The sequence below is a fragment of the Periplaneta americana genome, chromosome 15 (genome assembly GCF_040183065.1).
Source record: "Periplaneta americana isolate PAMFEO1 chromosome 15, P.americana_PAMFEO1_priV1, whole genome shotgun sequence".
NCBI classification, from domain to species: Eukaryota; Metazoa; Arthropoda; class Insecta; order Blattodea; family Blattidae; genus Periplaneta; species Periplaneta americana.
In genome coordinates, this window is record NC_091131.1 from 74653515 (window position 1) to 74680484 (window position 26970).

Genomic DNA, 26970 nt, shown 5'->3' on the forward strand with positions numbered 1-26970 from the left:
TGCCACCACGGCCACGGGGATAACAGGGAAAACCACGCCTGCGCCTCACAACAGAGAAGCATCGAGGGAAAAAAAAATAATAAAAACAAGCCCGAAATATCTTTTCTGTTTTGTGTATGTGTGTGAAGCAGAGAAGATGGCTGTCCTAACTATTACATATCCCAGATATTTTTTAGACTCTATCGAAAGATAAATACGGGTTGTCATGACCGTGTGTGATACAGTGTCTTGATGGTTTGGTGATTGTTGTGACGAAGGCTATATAGGGCAGTGGTGTGCGAGTGTGTGAGGGGCCATTACTTCCTCCCCTAGTAGAAGGCGAGCTAGATTCTTAGCAACAACAATCAAACGTTGTCTGATGCAGTACGCGCTACTGGCAGAAGAGTGCATTCTACAGCAAAGCAACACGTCAGTTCTGCAAACGCTGCAGCCGTATTGTCAACAACGGCAAGATGCTGTATGTCGCGAGCACACGGAACAACATGGGATGATCCAAGAATACAAACCAAATGGGTATTAACGTTGTAACCTATAAATAATTGCACTGCACCTTCCCCGCTCCTACTCTCCTTCATTCTCCATTAGACATTATTACATAATGTGCACGAAAATATTGTCATGGTCAAGTTCGAGATGTCGGAGTAGGGAAGTTTACAGTTCAGTGAAGCAATTCAACCGCAGTATCAATAATATTACACCAATCACAATGGAGTAAATTGCCAATGTTATTGTAAGGGTATATCATTTTCCATCTCCCAGCGTTAAACTGTGTTTAAATTTTTGTGGTATTCAGATATCTTTATTAATAACGTATTAAGTGAAAGAAAAGTATGTAGTTGACGTAAAATATTAATTATTCCAAATATATTAGGGTCTAAATGTGGTTCAAAATAAAATTAAGTTTAAAATATTAAACTGTAGGGCCTAACTCAATTCTTATCATACAGTTTTGGCAAGTTTACTTTTCCATTTTGCTGCACCTTCCCCGCTCCTACTCTCCTTCATTCTCCATCAGATCTTATTATTACATAATGTGAACGAAAATATTGTCATGGTCAAGTTCGAGATGTCGGAGTTGGGAAGTTTACAGTTCAGTGAAGCAATTCAACCGCAGTATCAATAATATTACACCAATTACAATGGAGTAAATTGCAAATGTTATTGTAAGGGTATAGGCCTATAATTTTCTATCTCCCAGCGTTAAACTGCGTTTAAATTTATTAATAACATATTATGTGAAAGAAAAGTATGTAGTTGACGTAAAATATTAATTATTCAAACTATATTAGGGTCTAAATGTGGTTCAAAATAAAATTAAGTTTAAAATATTAAACTGTATGGCCTAACTCAATTTTTATCATACAATTTGGCAAGTTTACTTTTCCATTTTGCAGTTGTGTATGTACCAAGTAGATAAATCACTGTAGCTACAATATTAATTACTGTTTTTAGTAGGTTATTTTACGACGCTTTATCAATATCTTTGGTTATTTAGCGTCTGAATGAGATGAAGGTGATAATGCCGGTGAAATGAGTCCGAGGTCCAGCACCGAAAGTTACCCAGCATTTGCTCATATTGGGTTGAAGGAAAACCCCGGAAAAAACCTCAACCAGGTAACTTGCCCCGACCAGGAATCGAGCTCGGGCCACCTAGTTTCGCGGCCAGACGCGCTGACCATTACTCCACAGGTGTGGACAATTACTGCTTGCTCAGTCAGAAAACGTAGTTATTTGTATAATCTTTTAACACATACTTCATCGTAACGAACAATTTCATAGTGACTATATACAGTAGACCTACTTACGTAGGCCTACAGAATGCCTCATTGTACAAATAAAAAAGAAGAAGACCAAATGAAGAGTGGCACAGATTGTTTGAAAAATACTAGCTACATGCTCTTATACATACAGCAATTAAAGAATGTGTATAACCACATCACAAAATTGTTTTATTTTTCTTCTAAAAGATCTGAAAAAGAAAACTTATTTCAAGTAGTAATATATTATAAAAATGAAATTGGTGTTCTAAAACAGAATTAATGTAATATGTGACGTGTTTGAACTGTCTGATAAATTTTATTATACATTTATGTTTATATGCAAATAATTGCCAGTAGGAATGCATACTTTTCATTCCGAATTTCATCTTGCATATAGGCCTATCTAAAAATTGTAGCACACCACTCTGAAGACAAGATGTCATCACTGTGAATGCTATAGATTCACCCAATACGTCCAAATATCTTCGTTTCTTATATATCCGACTGATGATTTTCTCCTTTTCACACGTAACCCGTGGTACCTCCATTATGTTGCACTTACGCGGGAAAGCACTCCTTCCTTATCTCCAGTGTAAATCTGTTTGTGCATACCTTAAAAAAAAAAAAAAAAAAAAACGTATATGTAAGGCATACAAAAAGTTCGAACAAACCAAACCTAATCTGTCAATGATCCTCAATGATGCGTAGCCTGATCGAAGATTCAATAATTATTGTAGGTAGCCTATTGTATTTTATATTTTGTATATTTCTCAGAGAAAGTATTAGAGACATACAGTATGTGTCTCAGCATATTATTCAGTTCAGGTTAGCTTTTTACATTGGAGAACATTGTGTACTGCATAAACAATTTTTCTCGATTTCGTTAGTTTAAACTTTAATCAAAATCTAGAAGTTTCAACTTTTCCATCACCAAAATATTTTCCTTGAATTACCGGTATCGGTATATTATGATACAATACTGTAGACATGATTTCAACAAACAATTACCGGCATTAATAATAATAATAATAATAATAATAATAATAATGATAATAATAATAATAATAATAATAATAATAATAATAATAATAATAATACTCGTATGTATGCTTATGAGACGAAACTATAGTCATCTAACTTCACACTTCGAAGCACACCAGTGAAGAAAAATGGATAAATTGGGAATCATATCATATTATTTAATTATTATAGAATAAAATAATAGGTTATTGTTAAATTTAATATCTGTAGGAAAAAACAACCATTATTTTGAAATACGTACTGTAAGTTATCCTTTTTCATGTCCGGCTTAGTTCATTTAGATCGCGGCTTTTTAGCCGCCCAGAACACGAGCCATTCGCGATTAAACAACGTTGCCTAGTTGTAATGTTACGACTGTCGCTGCTGTTAAGTTAAATGTTACATGCGCCGAGAAAAAAATATAACTGTAGCCACAAAAAAAAAAAAAATACGACGCATGAACTAAATAGCGTGAAAATCATTATAATCAATATGAAATAGTATGTACTATATTTAGTACAGTGGTCTAATATTAAGCTTAACATTTACTACGGTACGTTTTCATAGAGTATTTGATTTGAATACATTTACCGTACTAAATACGATCCCCCCGATCCCTGTTTTCATGCAATTTTCGATAAGTATTGAAAACGGTTTGAATACGGAAGCCGAAGTCTCGAAAGTAGATGTTGGCCTAGATCAGTGATGTCAAAGCAAGCGCATTTTTCTGACCTTGACGTCGTGCGCGGGCATTAAGCGCTAGGTATGCTAGGAGGAATAAGCAGCCTGTTGGATTAAGAAAACAGTGGTGCACAAACTTCAAACGGAACGTGAAATTTTATGTCGTTATTTTTATATGGCTTCTTTCTGTTTGTTATTTTCTATATTGTCTGTAAAACAAAAGTACAAACACCTATATCTTAGCCTAATATTGCAGTTGTGTTTTAAACGTTAATAACATAATAAAGAGTAAAGAAGGAATATTCACACAGATTTAATAATAACTACAACTATACTGTACTAAATGAATTTAACATAAAGAAATTGTTATCCCAAAGAAAGACAATGAATATGACATGATAAGTTGAAATTGATATTGATGGTATCTTCAGCCTTATAAAAGTAATCAAAACAATATTATAGTACAAAGCAAAGTTGTCTAGGTATATGTTTTAACTGTAACTAATATTACATAATAATACTCTTATCGCTAAAACTTACATTCTTATAATGCACTTACACTTCCCAGACAAATCTAAAAATTAACATGGATACAGTTTTAATAAGTTCTCTTCCCTTTATCCATTGAATCAGTGCTGGCCAACCCTGTATATAGCTCGACCAAGCGGCATATACTACCTCTTTCGTCTGTCTCTTTCCTTTCCGCTGTAAAGCGCTCAGGCTCTCCTGGGCTCTAAAGAGCGCGCTTGCTCCTAGGGGCATCAGTTGACATGACTGGCCTACATCATATTATATGTAACAGATAGGTCATTGCTGTGTTAAAATCGTTTGCACTTTGAAGAGAACAACCGCCAGGATCGCCACCCATAAACGAACACGAGATGGCAGTACAGTCGCTAATGCAATTCAAATGGGAATTACAGTATGACGCAACTCCTTATGTAACAACTAGATGGCAGCGTAGTAAACCTGACAAAAGTTGTTAACGTCAAAGCCTATCAGTCGATCTATCTGGGGTATATATGATCTAGAATGTTGGTTAATGTTAGCATGTTGGTCACCATGTAGGCCTCAGCTATAAACAATGTTGAGTTTTCCTAATTAGACGCATGAAAACTTAATATTCTGGCTGTTCATGAAGAATGGTAATATTGGCTTTTAGGAAAACACAAAATATCATGAATTATAACACGACTTCTGTCCACCGCTGTGGAGTAACGGATAGAATGCCTGACCGTGAAACGAGCGACCCCGGGTTCAAATCCCAGTTGGAACAAATTACCTGGTTGAGGTTTTTTCTGGAGTTTCCCCTCAACTCATTAAGAGCAATTGCTGGGTAACTTTTGGCACTGGACTCTGGACTCATTTCGCCGGCATTATCACCTTCATCACACTCAGGCGCTAAATTACCATAGCAGTTGATACAACGTCGTAAAATAACCAATTAAAATACGGCTTTTCAACATTCGTAATAATTGCGCTCGCTCTTGGTAAAACAGGCGACAAATCAAACAAATGACGATAGTTAAGCATTTAGCATATTAAGATTGTTTTGAATACTGTACGATACATGTTTTCATGCAATCCAATCCGCATTTAATACGATTCGACCCCACATTTTAGGTGTCTACCTATTGATTTGACTTGTCTCATCTTAATTGCACAAACTTTTAACATTATATCACTTCGGAATATAAAGTATATACTGTATATACAGGTAGGCCCTACTGTATACTTTCACGTGTTAGCCTAAGGTTACCTTGTTGACTAGTTAATTGACACGTGAAAGTATATATATACTTTATATTCCGAAGTGATATAGTGTTAAAAGTTTGTGTAATCAAGAGTACATATTGACCTTGAGACTCAGTTTTGAATCCCCGTTTTCATGATGAAAGTTTTGAAGTCTCAATAACAGATATACCGATAGCGAATGATTACCGTATAGATTTGAAATAGATTTGAATACTGCATGAGAAAGTAGTAAATTAAATTTAACTAGGCCTACCTAATACTTATGTTTTAAGGACATTACTTGTGAGCAATGTTTTCAGTTAAAAATACATGTTATTTGGCACCAACCTGTGATTGCGTGCAGAAAACATGACGCACCACGCAACATATTTAACATGCATACGGCGACGCTAATGAGTCTGTTAATCTTACTTTAAAGAAAGTTTCATTCACTGGAATTTCAGTCTAGTTCTAGTTGATTGGATCCGATAGTGACTATAAATACAAAAAATAATTACATAGGTACCGAAAACTAAGCGAAAGTTTGTGTTAAATATGGTTTTCAAACGCTTGCATTTCGAATTCCAAAAATGTATATTTATATTCATTTAATTACTTACTTTTGCCCTCTTATTTACTTACTTACTTACTGGCTTTTAAGGAACCCGGAGGTTCATTGCCGCCCTCACATAAGCCCGCATCGGCCCCTATCCTGAGCAAGATTAATCCAGTCCCTATCATCATATCCCATCTCCCTCAAATACATTTTAATATTATCTTCCCACCTACGTCTCGGCCTCCCCAAAGGTCTTTTCCCCTCTGGCCTCCTAACTAACACTCTATATGCATTTCTGGAGTCGCCCATACGTGCTACATGCCCTGCCCATTTCAAACGTCTGGATTTAATGTTCCTAATTATGTCAGGTGAAGGATGCAATGCGTGCAGCTCTGCGTTGTGTAACTTTCTCCATTCCCCTGTAACTTCATCCCTCTTAGTCCCAAATATTTTCCTAAGAACCTTATTCTCAAAACCCCTCAATCTCTGTTCCTCTCTCAAAGTGAGAGTCCAAGTTTCACAGTCATACAGAACAACCGGTAATATAACTGTTTTATAAATTCTAACTTTCAGATTTTTTGACAGCAGACTAGATGACAAAAGCTTCTCAACCGATAAATAACACACATTTCCCATATTTATTCTGCGTTTAATTTCCTCCCTAGTGTCATCTACATTTGTTACTGTTGCTCCAATATATTTGAATTTTTGCACCTCTTCGAAGGATAAATCTCAAACTTTTATAGTTCCATTTCGTACAATATTCTGATCACGAGACATACTTTTGCCCTCTACTGTGCTTAAAGTGATAGGATTTCCTGTTACAAATGCAGTGAACCCCTGTTCGATTCCCAGAACGAAAGGGAAACAGGGAGTAATATCCTTTACTCATCTTTATGCAAGGTGTGATTTATTGTGGGGAAGGGGAGGGGAGGGGAGGGGAGGGGAGGTGAGGTGAGAGATGATTTCTCCCCTTCCCACAATGCAAAAACCCTTCTGCTCATATAAGCGTACTACTTTCCTCAGCCAGGGATTATAACATCCTTACACCCACTGTATTCTTACTTAGAAAGGTATTTGTGAAGATATATACAGAGTGGAATGTGGAAGTTTTTTTAGTAGGTTATTTTACGACGCTTTATCAACATCTTCGGTTATTTAGCGTCTGAATGAGATGAAGGTGATAATGCCGGTGAAATGAGTCCGGGGTCCAGCACCGAAAGTTACCCAGCAGAATGTGGAAGTACATTTACTATTGTGCAGTCTCCAATTTTGATACCTTTCTTGTAAACTTGGTTCCATTTACATGGACGAGGTTATTTTATACATGCACTAATATTATTACATAGGCCAACCACGTACACAGACCCACCTGATAGAGACAGCAATTGGAACTTTATACAGCTAAAAATCGTCGCCTGGTCTGAACCAGATACTTTATCGTAGAGGCAAGCACGGTAGTGAGAACGAATTCCCCCTCCCCCATCGTTGCGTCATGCATGAGTAAATGAATACTGTTCAACTTTACGCGGACAGTTACGTGACATCAAAGTAGCATCGTGCGTAGGCCTACTATTAATGAACATTGGAACACAAATCAAATCACAATCAGTGCTAATAAAAACTTAGTTCACTTAGTGCGAATTGTACCGAAATTTGCTCATAGATGGTTAACATCACTAATCAGAGGTGCGTCAGAATAAAATATCCCAAATAACATTTAAAATGTCTGCATCGAAAATAATATGCCAATTTTACAGGAAAAGTGTAAAGCGGACTTCCCACACTTTCTTTTTATGAGAAACATTATGTTCGTGCATCTTCTGTTCATATGTATAAGTTTATTCAAAAGTCTGGAAATATTTGAAAGTTCTCTTTGATAAGAAGCAAGTTTAAGAAAAATAAATAATAGACTACTGTTCATAAAAGAATGTGGTTTATTCAGGTACTGGTACGATCCAATTTCAAAACATTCAGATATGGTCGCCATTTTTCTCTTCTATCATTAGTAGCCTCTCTTCTCGGAAATGAACTGAATTCAGTATTTGGAATAAAAAGGATCCATACCTCAATCCAAATTAGAGTTCTGAACCTTCTTAGTGCACTGGAACAATCTCTTTTACATTCATAGTAACGCTAGAATATATTGCATTACTATTCATTCGTTAATTAATTAATTCATTCATTCATTCATTCACATAATTTTCCATAGCAACAATACTGGTAGTGAAACAATTGAAATAAACGTTTCTATGAAAATAAAATAATTTAGTAGTATAATAAAATATTTTAATTTGTTTATTATGCTTTTCACGAGTTAAATGAGTATCTTAAATTGGTTACACAGAGCGCTGAAGCCAAGATGTGCTCTCACTACTGGTGGAGGCTTGGCCTCTGCATGCCAGCCTATATGGGTCGCCTGTTTCCCGCCAAATGGTGACCATAATTTGCATCTAAATGAAACACATAATATTGAAATAAAAGGCTTACTTTATTGTAGTAATTGCTGGAAATGGTAACCTTCGGCATTCAAGCATGCTTGACATCTCTTCAACACATTCCCAGACATTTTCTGTAGTTCATTTTCACTTATGTGGTTCACTATATGAGTTTTGTACGGGTCTAACTTCAGCAATTTAGTGGCATGTTGAACTGAGATTTTTGAAACTCTTACTTCCTGGGCTAATCTGCGCAAAGATTTCTGAGGGCATCGTTCATCTAATGTTCCTCAGTTAAGAACCATTTATTCACTCGACGCTTCTTATTTTGAACCAAGCTTGTCTCGTTAAATTTCTTTATGAGTCTGTATATTGTTTTCTTATTTGGCACAGGACCATCGGGGAAACTTCTGAATTTATGGCAACATGTTCTCCACGTATATTTCACGAAAGTCTTGCACATAAAAATGAGTTGTTCTATACTGTACATCACAACACAACCGCGCATGAGATGCACTGGATATTGACTTGAGAGCAGTGGAATTCTGCTGTAACTAGTGAGACATAACGCCGGGACTCGCATCATTCTCGCCCGCCAACTAGTTTTCATTATAGTGGGGGACATCTTGGCTCGAACACTCTGTATAATGGCGCTTTATCAACTAGGCAGTTACGTAGCATTGATGGAATTGGTAATAGCAAGATACGTCCTGGGATTCACCAAAGGGTTTACCCAACATTTGTTTTATAGTGGGAGAATCTTGGAAAAATTCAATATAACGTATACCCCAAACAGGATTATATAACATCTCTGAATGCAGCATCGAAGCATTAGTACTGCTCATTCTTATACCATAGTGTGGTATTGTATGAATTAAAATTACTAATTGTAAGCTATTAGTTTAACGTTTGATGCACTCAAAGCAGACCGATTATTATCAGAACAATATTCATGTCGATCTTTATAATAGTCTAAGTTATTCAACAACTCTGAATAAACTATTAGGTTATTTAGCGCCGATGGAATTAGTGATAGCGAGATGGTATTTGACGAGATGAATCCAAGGGTTCGTCTGAGATTACCTAACAATCGCCTTACAGTTCGAGAAAACCTCGGAAAAAACCCAACCAGGTAATCAGCTCAAGCGAGAATCGAACCCACATCCGAGCGCAGCTCTGGATCAGCAGGCAAGCACGCTACAGCCTGAGCTACACCGGTGGTTTAATGTGGATATTCATGCCTTTGCATGATCTAATTAGCAAACCCTAGTATAGCCTACTGACAAACGAGAGGGATAGAAATTCTAGCCTTCGGTCTTACACCATTGACTACCATGTTATTTTTCGTGATTGTACGTGTCTAGGAGCTATCGTGTCACAAGATTAGCACCCGCCCCGTCTGCCACCAGCCATAAGTATCTGCCTTGACCGCTGTTTACAATCGAACAAAGGCTATTTATAAACAATACATTTGCTAAATATTCCTGTTGGAGAAGTTACCGCCGAAAATTCGCGTTGGGAGTAAACACTTCTAAAACTGAGGTAAGTGATAATATAGCGGGAAACATGCATTAATTTAACCTACAAAGAAACGTACCCTACCGAAAAACATTCTCGCGCAAGCAGAAAAAAGTTGTACAGGTCACTTTTGGTAGATCTGGTAGGTATTATTAGTTCTGGAGCCATTTGTAAACCTTACCGAACTTTCGGGTGGGAATTAGTTAAGATAATCTCTTCCCCAATCCACCATATCAGGAATAATACAAACAGAAGGGTGAATATATTGATCAGGAATCATATTGTTCTATCTCATTTTAGCAACAAGATTGATACAATCAATACAATAATGACATAAATAGGCCTATATTTAAATACGTACATGACCAAAAGTTTCCTTCCTATCCATGGACCGAGCCCTTGGAGTCGAGAGGCAGCTAACAAGGCTGCGTTTTGAATTGTCAGATCGAGAGAAGACACACAATAGTACTACAGTCTAGTATATACAGTCACGAAGCTCAATACGTAGTAAATATGCATCCTTAGACAGTTGCTAACCACTAGGATCGCTAATATTGCCTCATTACAGACAATGCGAAATAGTACCGGCACAGACTATTGTTCCTAGCACCCTCACAACTCAAGCTTCGTGACTGTATATACTAGACTGTGTTAGTACTTTAAAGGTAAGCGTTCACTACATCGTATCGCACTCCTCGTACGAATCGCACGCAACGGATATTTTAAGTGCAGTGCGTTCACTGTAACGGCTTCACCTCATTGCCACATCGGATTCCCCTATCAGCTGTTTAAAACATGACGTCGTACGATGCTGACATTGCTGAAAGCAGAGGAGTTGCGGTTAGGTCTATTAATTACGTCTATTAGCGAATAAGAATTTGTAATTGCTTCATGCGTCTTAATTGAAGAGGAAGAAACGAAATAAATATTGGTTACATAATATATTTGCAAGAAACGACTTCATTACTGTAATGAGAACGCCTCAAATTATATAATTCTTCGCAATTTTCTACACACGAAATAAGTTTTCGGTCTGCCATTTTGGCGCGACACTGAACATGGCACAACATAATAGTAACAGTTGACCAATTAAAATTGATTTATTAAAGAAGGCCATGATCGCACGCATCGGAAAAGTTGCCCATCCGAGAAACGTGGACAGATTTGCCGAAAGGCGATGCGTCCGATACGATGTAGTGAACGCGGTTACATAACAATTACAGCAAAGATAGTCTTTTTCCGATCCGTGCGATTCGTCCGATGCGTGCGATACGATGTAGTGAACGCTTACCTTAAGAGCCCTGGTTGATGTACTCATATTCTTATAATGCCTAGACATCCAAACTGCGTGCGGTCCAACAAAGTCCTAACAATATCTTGGCCAGAGTCCTAATCCATAGATAAAGACGGCAAATTAAGGAAGCTATTGTAATAATTACTGGAACTCTTTCATGGAAATCCCATGTGCCGATTCTGTCCACAGTCCAAAAAGACAGCCAGGCACATACTTCTGAAAAGACGAAAAGTTGCTCTCTTCGAGAGAACTTATTCCTCCGGAGACGAGTCTAAAGTTTTTAAACTTATTTAAGAAATACTTACTTACTTACTTACTTACTTACTTACTTACTTACTGGCTTTTAAGGAACCCGGAGGTTCATTGCCGCCCTCACATAAGCCCGCCATTGGTCCCTATCCTGAGCAAGATTAATCCAGTCTCTACCATCATATCCCACCTCCCTCAGATCCATTTTAATATTATCTTCCCACCTACGTCTCGGCCTCCCCAAAGGTCTTTTTCCCTCCGGCCTCCCAACTAACACTATATGCATTTCTGGATTCGGCCATACGTGCTACATGTCCTGCCCACCTGAAACGTCTAGATTTTATGTTCCTAATTATGTCAGGTGAAGAATACAATGCGTGCAGTTCTGTATTGTGTAACTTTCTCCATTCTCCTGTAACTTCATCCCTCTTAGCCCCAAATATTTTCCTAAGAACCTTATTCTCAAACACCCTTAATCTCTGTTCCTCTCTCAAAGTGAGAGTCCAAGTTTCACAACCATACAGAACAACCGGTAATATAACTGTTTTATAAATTCTAACTTTCAGATTTTTTGACAGAAGACTAGATGACAAAAGCTTCTCAACCGATAAATAACACGCATTTCCCATATTTCTTCTGCTTTTAATTTCCTCCCGAGTGTCATTTATGTTTGTTACTGTTTCTCCAAGATATTTGAATTTTTCCACCTCTTCGAAAGATAAATCTCCAATTTTTATAGTTCCATTTACTTATTTAAGAAATAGAGCTTAATATACAAGGTTAAGATTTGCGAGTGCGCAAAAAGTCTTTTTAATCTGGAATGCCTTGGTATATAACATACTTACACTAAAATAAAATAAAATAAAAGTGATAAGATCCATTAGAGAGCCCATTAGAGACTATGGTACTAGCTTTCGGGCTCTTCCTCTACACGAAAAAGAAAACAGTTATAACAACTACTTATTCCATTTCGGAATAAGTAAGAAGAAAACGACGAACCTATATGGACAAAGAATTTCTGAGTATCGGTACTTAGAAACTATTACAAATAAATCAAAATGAATAATATTGTGATTACATACTTTAATAAATGATGTATTCTTCCCCAGACTTATCGTGGCAATATCGGTGATTAAGTGTCCCAGAAGAGCAATCCCTACTTGACGGAAGGTCCTCCATGCATTTCTGGATCGACAAGCGGAGTCAGACGTGTGGTTTCAGTGGGCGTCATCGTGTGCCAGCCTCGTTGTCGGCGGCGGGCTGCGGACAGCAGCAGAGGAGGCAGCGCCGGCGATCACGAGGGAAACCCATGGTGACGCCAGTGCACAGGTTCCAGCCTATTGAATGTGTGGGGGGTGGTGGTATTGGAGGTCAACATGGTGCTCGAAGATCACTGCACCACCATCAGCAGATGCAGCACCACCACCACCGACAGCTCCACAACTGTCTTCCACCTGTATACAGGTATGAGGAATGTTGTCAAGAAAATTACAAAGGAAAAGTGAAAAATGATAAGTTACAGACTGACCAAGTGGTTATGTCGCATCTTAAGTTTCCTCAATCGGTTTCTGCTGGCGCTCTGTAAGGGCTAGTGGCTGGGCTATTAGGCTTTTCCCTGAAAATATTTTATGTTGAATCTTTCGTACACTACTTTTAACACTTGAATATAAATAATTGATTAAATGGCGATCTTACTCGTGTTAATTGTGTAAGCATGTGCAGCTTACAGCTATTACTTACACATACAATAACATAAATACAGACATGGAAATCCTACACATACAACCCAAAAACCAAAAACTCTACATACTAGAACAATATGAAATATACAGACACACTAAAACACATCCTGATCAAATTCTCAACACACAGATCAATTTCAGAACACACACACTATTTGACATCACATTTCAACACTTTTCAACAATCGAACGCACCCACACAACAGGCAGTGAAGTTCGAGGTGACGCCGAGATCTAGTAGGCTCTGAGGATGGTGTGAAGAAGCACCGAAACAGCTGTAAGCTGCACATGCTTACACAATTAACACGAGTAAGATCGCCATTTAATCGATTATGAAAATATTTGCTGCACGGAATTAGAATTCTACGAAATATTATACAACTGTTTAAAATAATTTAAAGAAAAGGGTTCCATTAAGTAACAGTCACGTGGTTTACCCCCTTTCGACGACCCTGCGACATAACCACTCAATCGGACAGTAGCATTCTCTCGTGCAAAATTATGACTCATTGAATTATGTGTCAATGGACAACTGTCACCCGACACAGAAGAAGGAGAGAGATGTAATGGGATAGAGAGGGAGGAGGAGAGAGAAAGGGTGTATGTGTGTGTGTGTGAGTGAGAGAGAGAGAGAGAGAGAGAGAGTGTATGTCACGAAAGGAAATGTGTGAAGGTAGTCTGATATTACTATGATGTACCGAAGTACATATGATATTTCCGTGCAGTAATTCTGCATTATCATATGATGAAGAATGGGTGGAATGCAGAAAAATTCTCTTCAGCACCGGGACTCCATTCCACCCATCCTTCATCATATGATAACGCAGAATTCCTACACGGAAATATTACAATATGTACTTCGGTACATCATACTAATATGATACGCATAAGTAATCACTTGGTGATTTAAAAAATTTCGTTGGATCCCACCACTTAGTCACTCGTCATGAGTGCACCTCTGTACATAGTGTGTTGGACATTGTGCCTCTGTCACTCATCTGTGACACAGTACATGAGGGTTGGCCATCAAAGGAAAACTGAGGGGATTCAATCAAAGGAAAACTGAGAGGATTCAATCCGGCATCGGAACTGGAATCCAGTGTGCTTAGTGGATAAGCGTCAGCCGAAAACCCGGGTTCGAGTCCCCGTGCCAGAGAGAATTTTTCTCTGTTCCACCCATCCTTCATCATAGTCTGATATGTTGTTGTGTTGTTGTTTGTTAATGCTCGTGAATTTTCATCTGCATCAATTTTTGTGATGGCTTGACTCTTGAGAAGATGGTCCTTATTCATTACTTCATTGGTTTTACATAATGCACAGTATGATGATGGATAGAGGGACATTCTGTAGAGATAAACTGCCAAACAATCATAATGTGTGTAGAGACGAACAGTGCTACTGATACTGTCCTCGGGAAATCTGAGATTAGGTGTTTAATTTTGCATGAGTTCATTCCACTATTTGTTTTCACTTTCTCTTTTTAAGTGTTCCGATAACTTTTCTCTCAATGTCCTTTGTATTTCGAGTTTTGCTTCTTCAATAGGTTTCACAGGTAGCTGTTTGTAATATACTAGTGCCTTTTTTTTCAGCAAGAAAATCCGCAAGTTAATTGTCGTTATACCATAGTGTGAAGGTATCTACTAGAAGAAAATTATTTCCCCTAGGTTTTGTAGGTGTTTTACGGAGTGAAGTATTTAATTTATTCTCTAGTTATGATACCTATGTGATTTTCGCTATCGTTTCAATTGCTGATTTTGAGTCACATAATAAAATTACCTTATTGAAGTGTTTAATATGTACAAACAATAAATTGTTTTAATTAGGTATTTATGGTTTCCAACTCTCCCTCAGTGTGTGATGTTTGTTCCTAGGTTGATGTAGTATGAAAATAATAAATATCATTTTTGTAGCATATTTTAATACCAATATACTTATATTTAAAAATAGAATTAATTAATTATATACTTTTCTAATTATATTTTTGTAGCCAATCACAAGTAACTTACAACAAATTCTGTGCATTGTTGATTCATCACTTGCCTGTTATCAGTTAGTTCTTTGAAATCCTTCTTATGTAGTACATGGTAGTAGTTGTCCAGGTCTCTGTTAAATAGTGCCCATTATTAATAATGGAAAACTGGCTTCGATCCCGATCTTTGAAAAGAAAGGAACATGATGACATGCTTCATTTAGGCAGTGCTAATAGTTCAGGAGCTGTGTGTGAAAAAATATATTAATTATAGTGCCATTAAAGAAATATCTAGTCCTAGTGGTAGCTATCCAAAGAAAAAATACTTTCGTAAATATGACAAGAGTTATTTGAAACTTGGATTTACTGGTGTGGCAATGACAGTGAACCAAAACCTCAGTGTGTTGTTTGTTACGAAGCGCTATCAAACGAGTGTATGAAACCCGCGAAATTGAAACGGCACCTATAGACGAAACAAGCAACTGTAAAATGTAAACCTGTCGGATATTTTAAAGTAGGCGAGTCTAAAATTTCTTATATCGTCATCTGGAAAAACAAATAAAAAAATTAATGCAGAAACATGGCCGATTTTTAACAAGTAAAGATGAAATTTGACACGTTCTATTATTGGTGTACGATGTACAGTTATGTGCCCATTTCAATGTGCAGACTGGGTGTCGGCAAAACTATTAAGAAAGTCATCAATACATCAAAAGGTTCGGTCGTCTGTTATGAATTTGGGTGGTTCCTGGCTGGGTTACAGGCTCGGCACCATATTTGCAGGGAAACCTCACATTCATAGTTATAGTGCTTTAAATCCCTGGAACAGTAACGTTGCGATATATTATGCGAGTTATCGCAATTATTTCTGTGTACTCTGTATACCTTGCAAGGTTACTTATGTTCGTATGTTAATTTATGATTTGTGTAATGTGGTGGAGTGGTAAAACATATGTGTGGACACGTTCTGTTGAAGAATGTGTTTGAAAATTTAATGAAACATGATGGACGTGATGGACGTTTTAAGCAGAACATTAATTTAGGAATTATGTTTGTGTTTTTTGTCAATATGTAGGTCTAAGAGGATGTAATGGCATGTTGGACGGAGGTTTTTTGTATGAAGAACTGTTTCGATATGCTTTAATGCAGTAGTCGTCTGCATTCACTGAAATGGGTAACAGGTAAGCGGTGCATTGTAATATGCCCTGTTGTGCAGCAGGAAGAGGGAGAGAGCATACCCGCCAGCAGCTACAGATGCACCATAGAGCAAGAGACGCTAGCCCAAGTATGCACTGTGCTGATGACCGCTGCTTTAATGCTTTCTTTGGAACAACTGTTATTTTGCATAGCAACATTCTTGTTGTAACATTGTTTTTCTGTGTGGCAGTGGCATTACAAGCCCGGCTGGTGGGGTTCGGACAACAGGAGCACATGCAGTGGAACTAGACAGCAGTGTGTTCTTGGATTTACCATTAGATGGAAGTGGAGACCCTAATGCACCACATAATAACCATCAACTGGAACCACAATTAATGCCTGTGGGAAGACTGAAATGTGGAATGTGGGCCTCGTTTGGACTTGCCACAGTATTTGTAGCAGGAGCGAAGTTCTACTTTGATCACCAGGTAACAGTAACTTACTCATATAAGATATGGTAGCGAGAAATGTTAAAACAAACAATTCTAAAACAAATTCTTTCATACGAGAAGACAGTGTAAACAGGAATGAATAACAATCAGAACCATTTCAAGTAGGTATCATAATGGATATGTAAAGAAGCAGATAGAATAAAACCAAATTCACATTCTAGATAAATGATATTTGTTATAATACTTTACACTATATCCAGTCTTCTATTATCTCTGTATGGGAAGATTTAATTTGTCAGGTTTTATGATTCACCATTGTCTGATCATAAATATTTAATTACAATTCAAAATACATCATTGGTTTATGTGGATGAAACTATCCACCACCACCACCACCACCACCACCACCACCACCACCACCACCACCACCACCACCACCACCACCACCACCACCACCACCACCACCACCACCACCACCACCACCACCACCACCACCACCACCACCACCACCACCACCACCACCACCACCACCACCACCACCACCACCACCACCACCACCACCACCACCACCACCACCACCACCACCACCACCACCACCACCACCACCACCACCACCACCACCACCACCACCACCACCACCACCACCACCACCACCACCACCACCACCACCACCACCACCACCACCACCACCACCACCACCACCACCACCACCACCACCACCACCACCACCACCACCACCACCACCACCACCACCACCACCACCACCACCACCACCACCACCACCACCACCACCACCACCACCACCACCACCACCACCACCACCACCACCACCACCACCACCACCACCACCACCACCACCACCACCACCACCACCACCACCACCACCACCACCACCACCACCACCACCACCACCACCACCACCACCACCACCACCACCACCACCACCACCACCACCACCACCACCACCACCACCACCACCACCACCACCACCACCACCACCACCACCACCACCACCACCACCACCACCACCACCACCACCACCACCACCACCACCACCACCACCACCACCACCACCACCACCACCACCACCACCACCACCACCACCACCACCACCACCACCACCACCACCACCACCACCACCACCACCACCACCACCACCACCACCACCACCACCACCACCACCACCACCACCACCACCACCACCACCACCACCACCACCACCACCACCACCACCACCACCACCACCACCACCACCACCACCACCACCACCACCACCACCACCACCACCACCACCACCACCACCACCACCACCACCACCACCACCACCACCACCACCACCACCACCACCACCACCACCACCACCACCACCACCACCACCACCACCACCACCACCACCACCACCACCACCACCACCACCACCACCACCACCACCACCACCACCACCACCACCACCACCACCACCACCACCACCACCACCACCACCACCACCACCACCACCACCACCACCACCACCACCACCACCACCACCACCACCACCACCACCACCACCACCACCACCACCACCACCACCACCACCACCACCACCACCACCACCACCACCACCACCACCACCACCACCACATACGAATCTTTCAAATAGCAATAGATTTCATGAAGTTTTACAACGTTTGGTGAACAAGCAACTACATACGCAGAACACATCACAATAACTACCACAGTAACAGTAATTTAGCAACAGACATGGAAATTCTACATATCCAACTGAAAAACCAGAAATTAAATATACTAGAACAATATAAAATACACAAACACACTCACAACACATCCTCAGTACCCAACTAAATTTCAAAACACACACTCTATTAGATTCCAATCTACCAAACATAAACACATCGCCCAGAAAAACAATTGAAGAATCTGGAAAAGCAAGGACCTCATTATTTCTGAAGATGGCTGACACGAAGTCGGAATTAGTCAAGTAGGTAAATTTATCACTTAGTTGTCATTTTAAACCTGAAAGTTGTTATCATAACTACATTTTCAAATACCGCACATCTTACGAGATTACATCAAATTTCCATTAAAAGAAGCCATTTTATACAGAAAATCAGATATTATTTTTGTAAATTATTTCCAACACTGTTTTACTAGTTGGAGATATGAAATTATAATAATAAAACAGTAAATTATTAAAAATTTTGGTAATTATTTATTGAGATACTGTATTTTTACAGCAGTATTTTACTAGGAAATAACATATCTTTACAGGTCACAATTTTCGAGTTACGATACTTTTACTGGAAATGTGACGTCGAAAAAACTCTGAGTAACAATATGCAGTCATGCCATGCACCTGTTCAAATACAGGACGAAAGATTTCTTTCTATTCCACTCACTTCAACAAGTTACATCTGCTCAGTGGCGCCTTACCAATACCAGCTCTGAAATCCTGCATGATGTTACTCATGGTTTTTCCGGAAACACACAGAAATCACAAGTCTCTCCTCCACACTGAAAACTCTCGTATTCACCTCGCCATCTTGCACTCTTGGAATGGCTGGAAATTGCCGTGTGTTATGGTTTCCCTCAGGTCCGTCAGATATCTCCCATCATAGTCACACCACGAAATACATCTACTGATATCATACAAGTGACATGGACACAATTTCAATGCATAGATTTATTTAGTAAGGAAAAATTAACAGGTGTACTGGGACTATTCACCCTCTCTGTATATTAAAAATTAGAGGGATTGTCATTGTCCAATCAGAGTATGAGAAGATTTAACATAAGTAATTGATTAACTAGTGGACTTACTCGTGTTAATTATATAAGTCTGTGCGGCTTACAGCTGTTTCGGTGCTTCATCACACCATCCTCAGAGCCTACTAGATCTCGGCGTCATCTCGAACTTTTCTGCCTGTTATGTGGGTGCGTTTGATTGTTGAAAGGTGTTGAAAAGTGGAGTCAAATAGTGTGTGTGTACTGAAATTGATCTGTGTGTTGAGAATTTCATCGGGGTGTGTTTTAGTATGTTTGTATATTTCGTATTGTTCTAGTGTGTTGAGTTTTTTGGGTTTTTGGGTTGTATGTGTAGGATTTCCATGTCTGCATTTATGTTATTGTATGTATGGTTAGCATTGGTTATGTAATCGGCGTATGTACATGTATTGTGTCCTCTGGATATTGCTTTACATACCATACATACAATAACGTAAATGAGGACATGGAAATCCAACCCAAGAACCAAAAACTCAACACACTAGAACAATACGAAATATATAAACACACCAAAACACACCCCGATCAAATTCTCAACACACAGATCAATTTCAGTACACACACACTATTTGACTCCACTTTTCAACATCTTTCAACAATCAAACGCACCCACATACCAGGCAGAGAAGTTCGAGATGACGCCGAGATCTGGTAGGCTCTGAGGATGGTGTGATGAAGCACCGAAACAGCTGTAAGCCGCACAGACTTACATAATTAACACGAGTAAGTCCGCTAGTTAATCAATTACTTATATTCAAGTGTTAAAAGTAGTGTATGCAAGATTCAAAATGGATTATCAAGATTTAACACTCATGTACTTGATTTTTGTCCACACAGGGAGCTGGCTTGGAAGTGCTGGTGTTCTGCACACTGCTGATAGTGTTCCTACTAGCCGGCTGTACAGTTTCACTCTGTCGCTCTAAGGCAACACGAGACCTCATCACGGCAGCTGTCACATCCTCGTCACAGGCACCTCATTCAGCAACCTCGCAACAAGGGCAGACTCAAAGCCACGAGCTGGAAACTGCTTCCAGTGAGGATATAGGACTGGGACAGATGGTGGATCAGTCCAGTACTATTATCCTTGCACCGACTTCAGGTCCACCGCAGGCACAACTTCCGGCCCCTGAGCCACCTCCGCCACCTTATCACATTGCAATACTCCTGCCTCAGCAGACTCGGAACTCAGATTCAGTGCCAGCAAATGACGAATCTCCTCCACCATCATACGACAAGGCGGTCAGTTAGGATAAACTGACGAGTGTCAGATGGACAGCAGTGTAATAAGTGATTTGGTGTTAAATTATGACAAATTATAAAATAATTTAAGGCTGTGCATTTGGGGGGGTTTGGTACACTCTCTTGTTTTAAATCACTGTCTTTTTTATGCTGTAGAAAAAGTTGATTTACAAATAGTCATAACACTTCATGGTCTTTTAAAAATAGACGTTTGATCAGCATTTTTCTATCTTTGAGCGTTAAAATGTTAAAATAATAATATTGCAAAACATAGTGCTCTTGATTTAAATGTCATACTATGCTCCAAACCCCTGAAATAAATAAAATGTAGACGTTACAATTTGTCTCAGTGACAAGCAGCCGGTAGTAAATTACAAAATAATGACGTCTAACAGTTTCAAATACATATGGAGGTGATGGCACAATGTTATGATCTGTACCATGGCTTCAGTCAACTGTTTTAATGTGCTCCATATGCTTGCTCTCTTGGGGAGTGTTACTGAGAGAGGGGGGAAAAACATTAAGCATTCCTAAAAATGACATAATTATATAAGCTTTGCTTATAAGTTTACAATCACTATAGTGAGTTGTTTACTGAATGTAAAGCCTGACGTTAATTCAATAACGAAGAGATAGTAGATTACGTATATACACTAATACCAAAACATAAATACATTCTTGAAATGAGAGAATTTGGGTGTTGATGGTCTCACTCATGGCTTCGATTAATCATTTAAATGTGTTTTGTAATGGGGAACATTCTCTTAAGAGACTGAAAATAAAACGCACGACACATTTCTATAATAGCAGTAAAAGAATTTTGCTTATATTTCTACAATCACTATGGTGAATTGTATATTGAATGTCAAAATGAAATTTTATTAAAATAATACAGATAAAGTTGTATAATGAAGTATCAAAAAATAATTTCATCTTGAGAAAGAGTGAATTATGATTTTGAAACTTCTTCATGATACGCAAGTGGAGTGACCTATAAGAAAAGTTGTTAACTTCTGCAGTGTACTGTGGGGGAGTGCTACATATTGGTACTTGGTGGGACGAGATGGTTAGGTATAGTGTGGTTATGTTTATTATCATGCCAATTCAAAGTGTTGACTAAGAGGTTGGTAATTTATTACCAACGCAATTGAAGAAGCTTCTAATCTTCAATTTTTTCCATCATCTATGTTTGATTATCAGTATTAACCTCTATCTGCTATGGGTTGAATTTCTCGTAAAGGTACCACTAACAACAAGGGGATCTAAGAAAACTCGTCACACTTGCTTACGTCATACGTATCACTGGCCATGTTCTGTTCGTCACTTACAACGAATTCATCACATAAGACGTATTCGCTATTACATTAATTTCTTATAATAATAAATAATTTTCTAAGGAACATTGTAATAAGACTTTTTAATTTTCTAATGAACATTAAAGGAAGAATTTTAAATCTTCCAAAAATGTAGGACAAATCATCTTTCATGTTTAATAATTTGGAAGTGACTAGAAATTTCCTGCTAAGTTGTGTCCTATGGCACGAAGATAATTAAGCACATTTTCTTCTTCATTGTTGGATACATTATTAACACTAGTATAAACACTGATTAACGTTATAACTTTTTTACTGTATTATTATTATAAAAATAAACTGGCTGACTAATTTCGACTGGTGTGTCATTGTCCAAAGTTTAGTGAGGTACCGCACTATCTTCTGGTTTCCTGTTGTAGTGGGATGTGTTCATGATTGTGTCGAAAAGGATGTGTTTTGAAATTCAGTTGAATGTTCAGGATGTGTTGTGGGTATGTTTTTTTGTATGTTCGTAACTTTCACATTGTTCTAGAGCAGGCCTGCAGAACTCACAAGTAGGGGAACTGTGACGTCAGCCTCACTCCACTTCTATTGGGGATGATCGACTTCCGCCCCGAGAATGAATGTTGATGCAGCCGAACATAACTAGACGCAGGTAGAAAAGGTGGGCGGGGTAAAAAAGGGAAGGAAAGCAGTCACTCTCAAGAGCTACAGTTCTGCAGGCCTGTTCTAGAGTGTCAGACACTATTTTCTTCTTCAAAATTTTCATAATTGTTTACATTTCTTTTTCTTCTTCACTAATGAACCTCCTGCCTGTATTGTCTACGTCCCATTTGTCTCTGCTTCATCACACTGAAGCCTTTCAAGCAGGTAGTACAGACATGTGGCTTACCAACTAATATGTTCAGCCTTCTGTGCCATACTTCACATATATTGGTGGTTCTAAGAAGATTATGTAGTGTAGGTACGAATATAACAGTTTCAGGTATCAGAAGAGAAGGGTGACTGTTGTCTGCCTCTTCCACGTCTTCTTCTCTTGAAGTAGTTGTCTTCCACGTAGTCAGATACATTTATCAAGTCTGTTTCAACCGTTTCTCAATTCTTAAAATGTATTTATGACATCCTATTCGGGCAAAAAAGTTAACGCTACTAGAGAGCCCTTATTTCCATATTTTCCTGCCTTACGTAGGCCTACTTCTCACTCAGACTATCTGACTGAAATCTTCTTGATGAAATAAACATCCTGCTTTCTTGATTCTTTGAAACTGTACCTTAACAGCATTCAAAATCCACTGAAATATGGGATGTAATTGACGTTCTAATAAGTCACTTGTTTTTTTTAAGTACACGAAAAACAATCTTATAAAATCATTTCGTTTTTCTTCCTGTGAGTGCCATTACTACTGCAAATCACTGATTACGAATATGCACATGCTGTATACCTATAGTATACAGCTACAATAGCAAGTTAGAAACAGATTTAAACGTACTAGTATCATCAATTATCACATAAGACGCTTGCAATAAATATGACAAATGTGTATTAGTTGCAACAACTATATCTTCCCTTGGTCTTCTGGATTAATATTGAAGGTACAATTTTTTGAATGATTATTAAAATAAAATAATTATTTCATCTCAAACCCTCTACAATACTCGGAAATCATCAATGAAGAGAACCAGCACCACTTTTTAGTAATAAATGTGTACTTACTTATTTTTTATGGTTTTTAAGGAACCTGGAGGTTCATTGTCGCCCTCACGTAAACCCGCCATCGGTTCCTATCCTGTGCAAGATTAATCCAGTCTCTACCATCATATCCCACCTCCCTCAAATCCATTTTAATATTTTCCTCCTCAAAGGTCTTTTTCCCTCCGGTATCCCAAGTAACACTCCATATGCATTTTTGGATTCGCCCATCTCAAACATCTCGATTTAATGTTCCTACTTATGTCAGGTGAAGAATACAATGCGTGCAGTTCTGCGTTGTGTAAGTAATAAATGTGTATTAATAATTTATTATTGCTGTTAAGAAATTACTAGATGTTACATTCAAAGTGTAGCAGCCATCTTTCTCCATCTAATGTTTTTGTATCTCTTTCTGCAATAACATGCAGATCACGAAGGTTCTTGGGTTCGGGTGAAAAACTTTGTCTCAGACATTTCATAGTGTTTTATTGCTTCTTTTCTTGGGAATTTGATGTTTATCTCAATCTTTATTGTTCACAGTCCCCTTTAGACTCTCTTGATGTTCATGTATTTTATTTCATAGCTTCAACGTTTTCTCGTACTTTAATTCATTTCCTTCAACGTTTTCTCGTACTTTAATTCATTTTTTTCAACGTTTCAACGTTTTCTCGTATTTTTATTCATTTCCTTCAACGTTTTCTCGTACTTTAATTCATTTCCTATCTGGAGAATGATTTAAATGAGGTGTAGACCATTTGATTATTCCTGAGAAGTCATGTGTGACCATGATGGTTGCATTGCATTCACAGCAGTTATACTGTCATACTATACTATACCATTCATATTTACGTGATGTTTTTATACATGTAGGCTACCCAGCATTTATTTGTCATGGTTTAGTTTTTGTTTGTCTAATTATGTCATCAATAATTTCACAGGAACTAAGAATATCAATATTAAGTTAGTGAAACTTTTTCACTCAAAATTTCACCGAAGCAACGAAAGCTATAGAAACGAGTAATTGTTATAAATACCATTGTAAAAAGTACAGAGAGTTCCTATCAGGCCAGTTCCACTCCAACCTCTACCTAACAAATGGGCTGCGGGTGGTTGTACACCGGTGTACAGACAATTCCGCGCATGCTGCCCTACGCACAAAGGTCCCACTCCACCCCTTACCGTCTAGCTTCCTCGGACCAGATGCTCCTCACTACAGTCATTAAGCCGATGGAACATTAGTACCTGGGACCAATCTTTATAGAAGCTCTCTGTGATCAGTCACTATAATTTATAATTAATGAAGTCACAATCATCACATATATTTAATATGTGACAAGTCAGAATCATGACGACTGTATAATATGTGACGACCCATTAGCGTGATTAATGTTTAATGTGTGACGAGTCACTGCCGTGACCAGTGTTTAATGTGTGATGAGTAATTCCAGTGGCGAATTGGCTGTGACCAATTTTCCGGATCCCCTCACAATGTTTAAATGATGCATTTAAATTGCAAGATATGTATGATGTTTTAAAAAATACAACACACAGTTGTTAAAGGTTAAACTGGCTACTACTTATTTCTTATTGGAAATGTTTATACATTTCCATTTGAAAGTAAACTCTAAATGTCAGGAGTGAGAAGACATGACATTATTATTATTTCCAGACTCAAACTTAAAGCACAAATATTCAATGCCTTCTGAGATGCTAAGACATCAAAAGTGGCATCTGTTCACGGAGCTGTTATTTAATTGTTTATTAATTAATTCTGTATTTTCCTAACTCTTTCTTACTACTTTAAATGTGCTTTGTATTCTACAAACAGCCATTGTATTCTCTGTGTCTATCTATTGTATTATTAACTTTACGGTGTTGTGACAACAAGCTCTTGTTCTTAAAAGCTTTAGAAAACTATACTTAAAATTAGGTTCGACGAAACTTTTTATTGAGTTGAGAAGAATTTATATTATTTTTGCAGGTTGTATGTAAGGCTGTTCTTGATGGCCTGATATCATATCATCTTTGGAAAAGTTTACAAGACAGAATATGTTACATGTTTATTTTTATAATCCAGATGTAGTTGTAATTCTCCATTTTCATGAAATTTGAGTTACCAGAGCAAAATATGAATCAAATCACATAACACGAAATTCATCATATGTCTTTTTGAAAGCAAAAAGAACATTAAAGTTCCTATAGATAATGTTTAAAGATTGGACATCTTCCGAAATGATGCAGTTGTAAGTTAGATCATGGTATTGTGCTCGATTATGGGAGAAACTGGTCTATTTTTTAGTATAATATATCGGACCTATAAAAAAACCTCTATTCTTAACGGCATTCTGTAAACTTCTCTTGTCTTGTGAAAGTCATACTAAAATGTGTGTTTTTTACTATTTCTCGGTAAGTTGTCAATTGAAACATCGTTTTGTATTACAAAGTAGTGAATCCACTTCCGCTCAGTATTTCTGTTAGTGGATACACCAACATAAAACAGTTAATAGTACTACATTATTTTAAAGGGTACCCACAATAGAACTGCGTTACCTATCAAAATATTCTTCATTTCACAGCTTGAGCTTAAAAGTGGGGAATGACAGACCACTTACATACCACATAAACAACAGAAAGAAAACAGACTCACACTTCTAGACTATATTCCAATTTGTTTAAATTAATATACATCTCGATTACACACTTTGAACATTTGCACCACAAATGATTTGGTGATTTTGTTTCCTGTGTTAATAGAAACTATTATGGTATTCTATCTTAGTTAATAACTAGTTTACTGTTTGATTTCGGCCATTTTCAGATTTATAGTTGTTTATATAACAAAATTCACCAAATCATTAGTGATATAAGTGTTAAAAATGTGTAATCAATAGCCTATATATATTCAAGACCATAGAAGTTAAATAGTAAATAGCAAATTTTAACGTGAAATGAATAAAGAATTATTATTATTATTATTATTATTATTATTATTATTATTATTATTATTATAAAACAAAATCTGAATTAAAATATTCAATAACACTACTCTCACATCAGTGGCATATGCAGAATTTTGTCAAGGGGGGGTTATTATTAAAATTATTTACAATTTACATTATCACATCTTGAGTCTTGCGTAAGTTGCCCATTTATCAATCTCTTACACTATCAATATTTTAAATGTTGTGTATTTATTAATATTATACTATGTTCTAATAGAACACATTCCTGAATATCCTTATAAAATCTTTGAAACGTAATTTGTTCACAACCATCCAATTTTTAACAAATTTTAACTTCTGTTTAATAAAAAATACTTATGTCATTATTACACTTACACAATAATTTATATATATTTACTGAACAGTTATTTATATATATTATGATTGGCAAGACA

General features: G+C 37.9%; 1 protein-coding gene across 1 annotated transcript; it reads left to right on the forward strand.

The window, feature by feature from the left end:
* On the forward strand, nt 1–26570 carry LOC138715138 (uncharacterized). The gene is made up of 4 exons (XM_069847681.1): nt 1–513; nt 12360–12714; nt 16349–16586; nt 20169–26570. Exons 2-4 carry the CDS (start codon nt 12428–12430, stop codon nt 20577–20579), a joined length of 936 nt encoding a protein of 311 aa, XP_069703782.1. The 5' UTR covers nt 1–513; nt 12360–12427; the 3' UTR covers nt 20580–26570.
* Nucleotides 26571–26970: the final 400 nt, after the last annotated feature.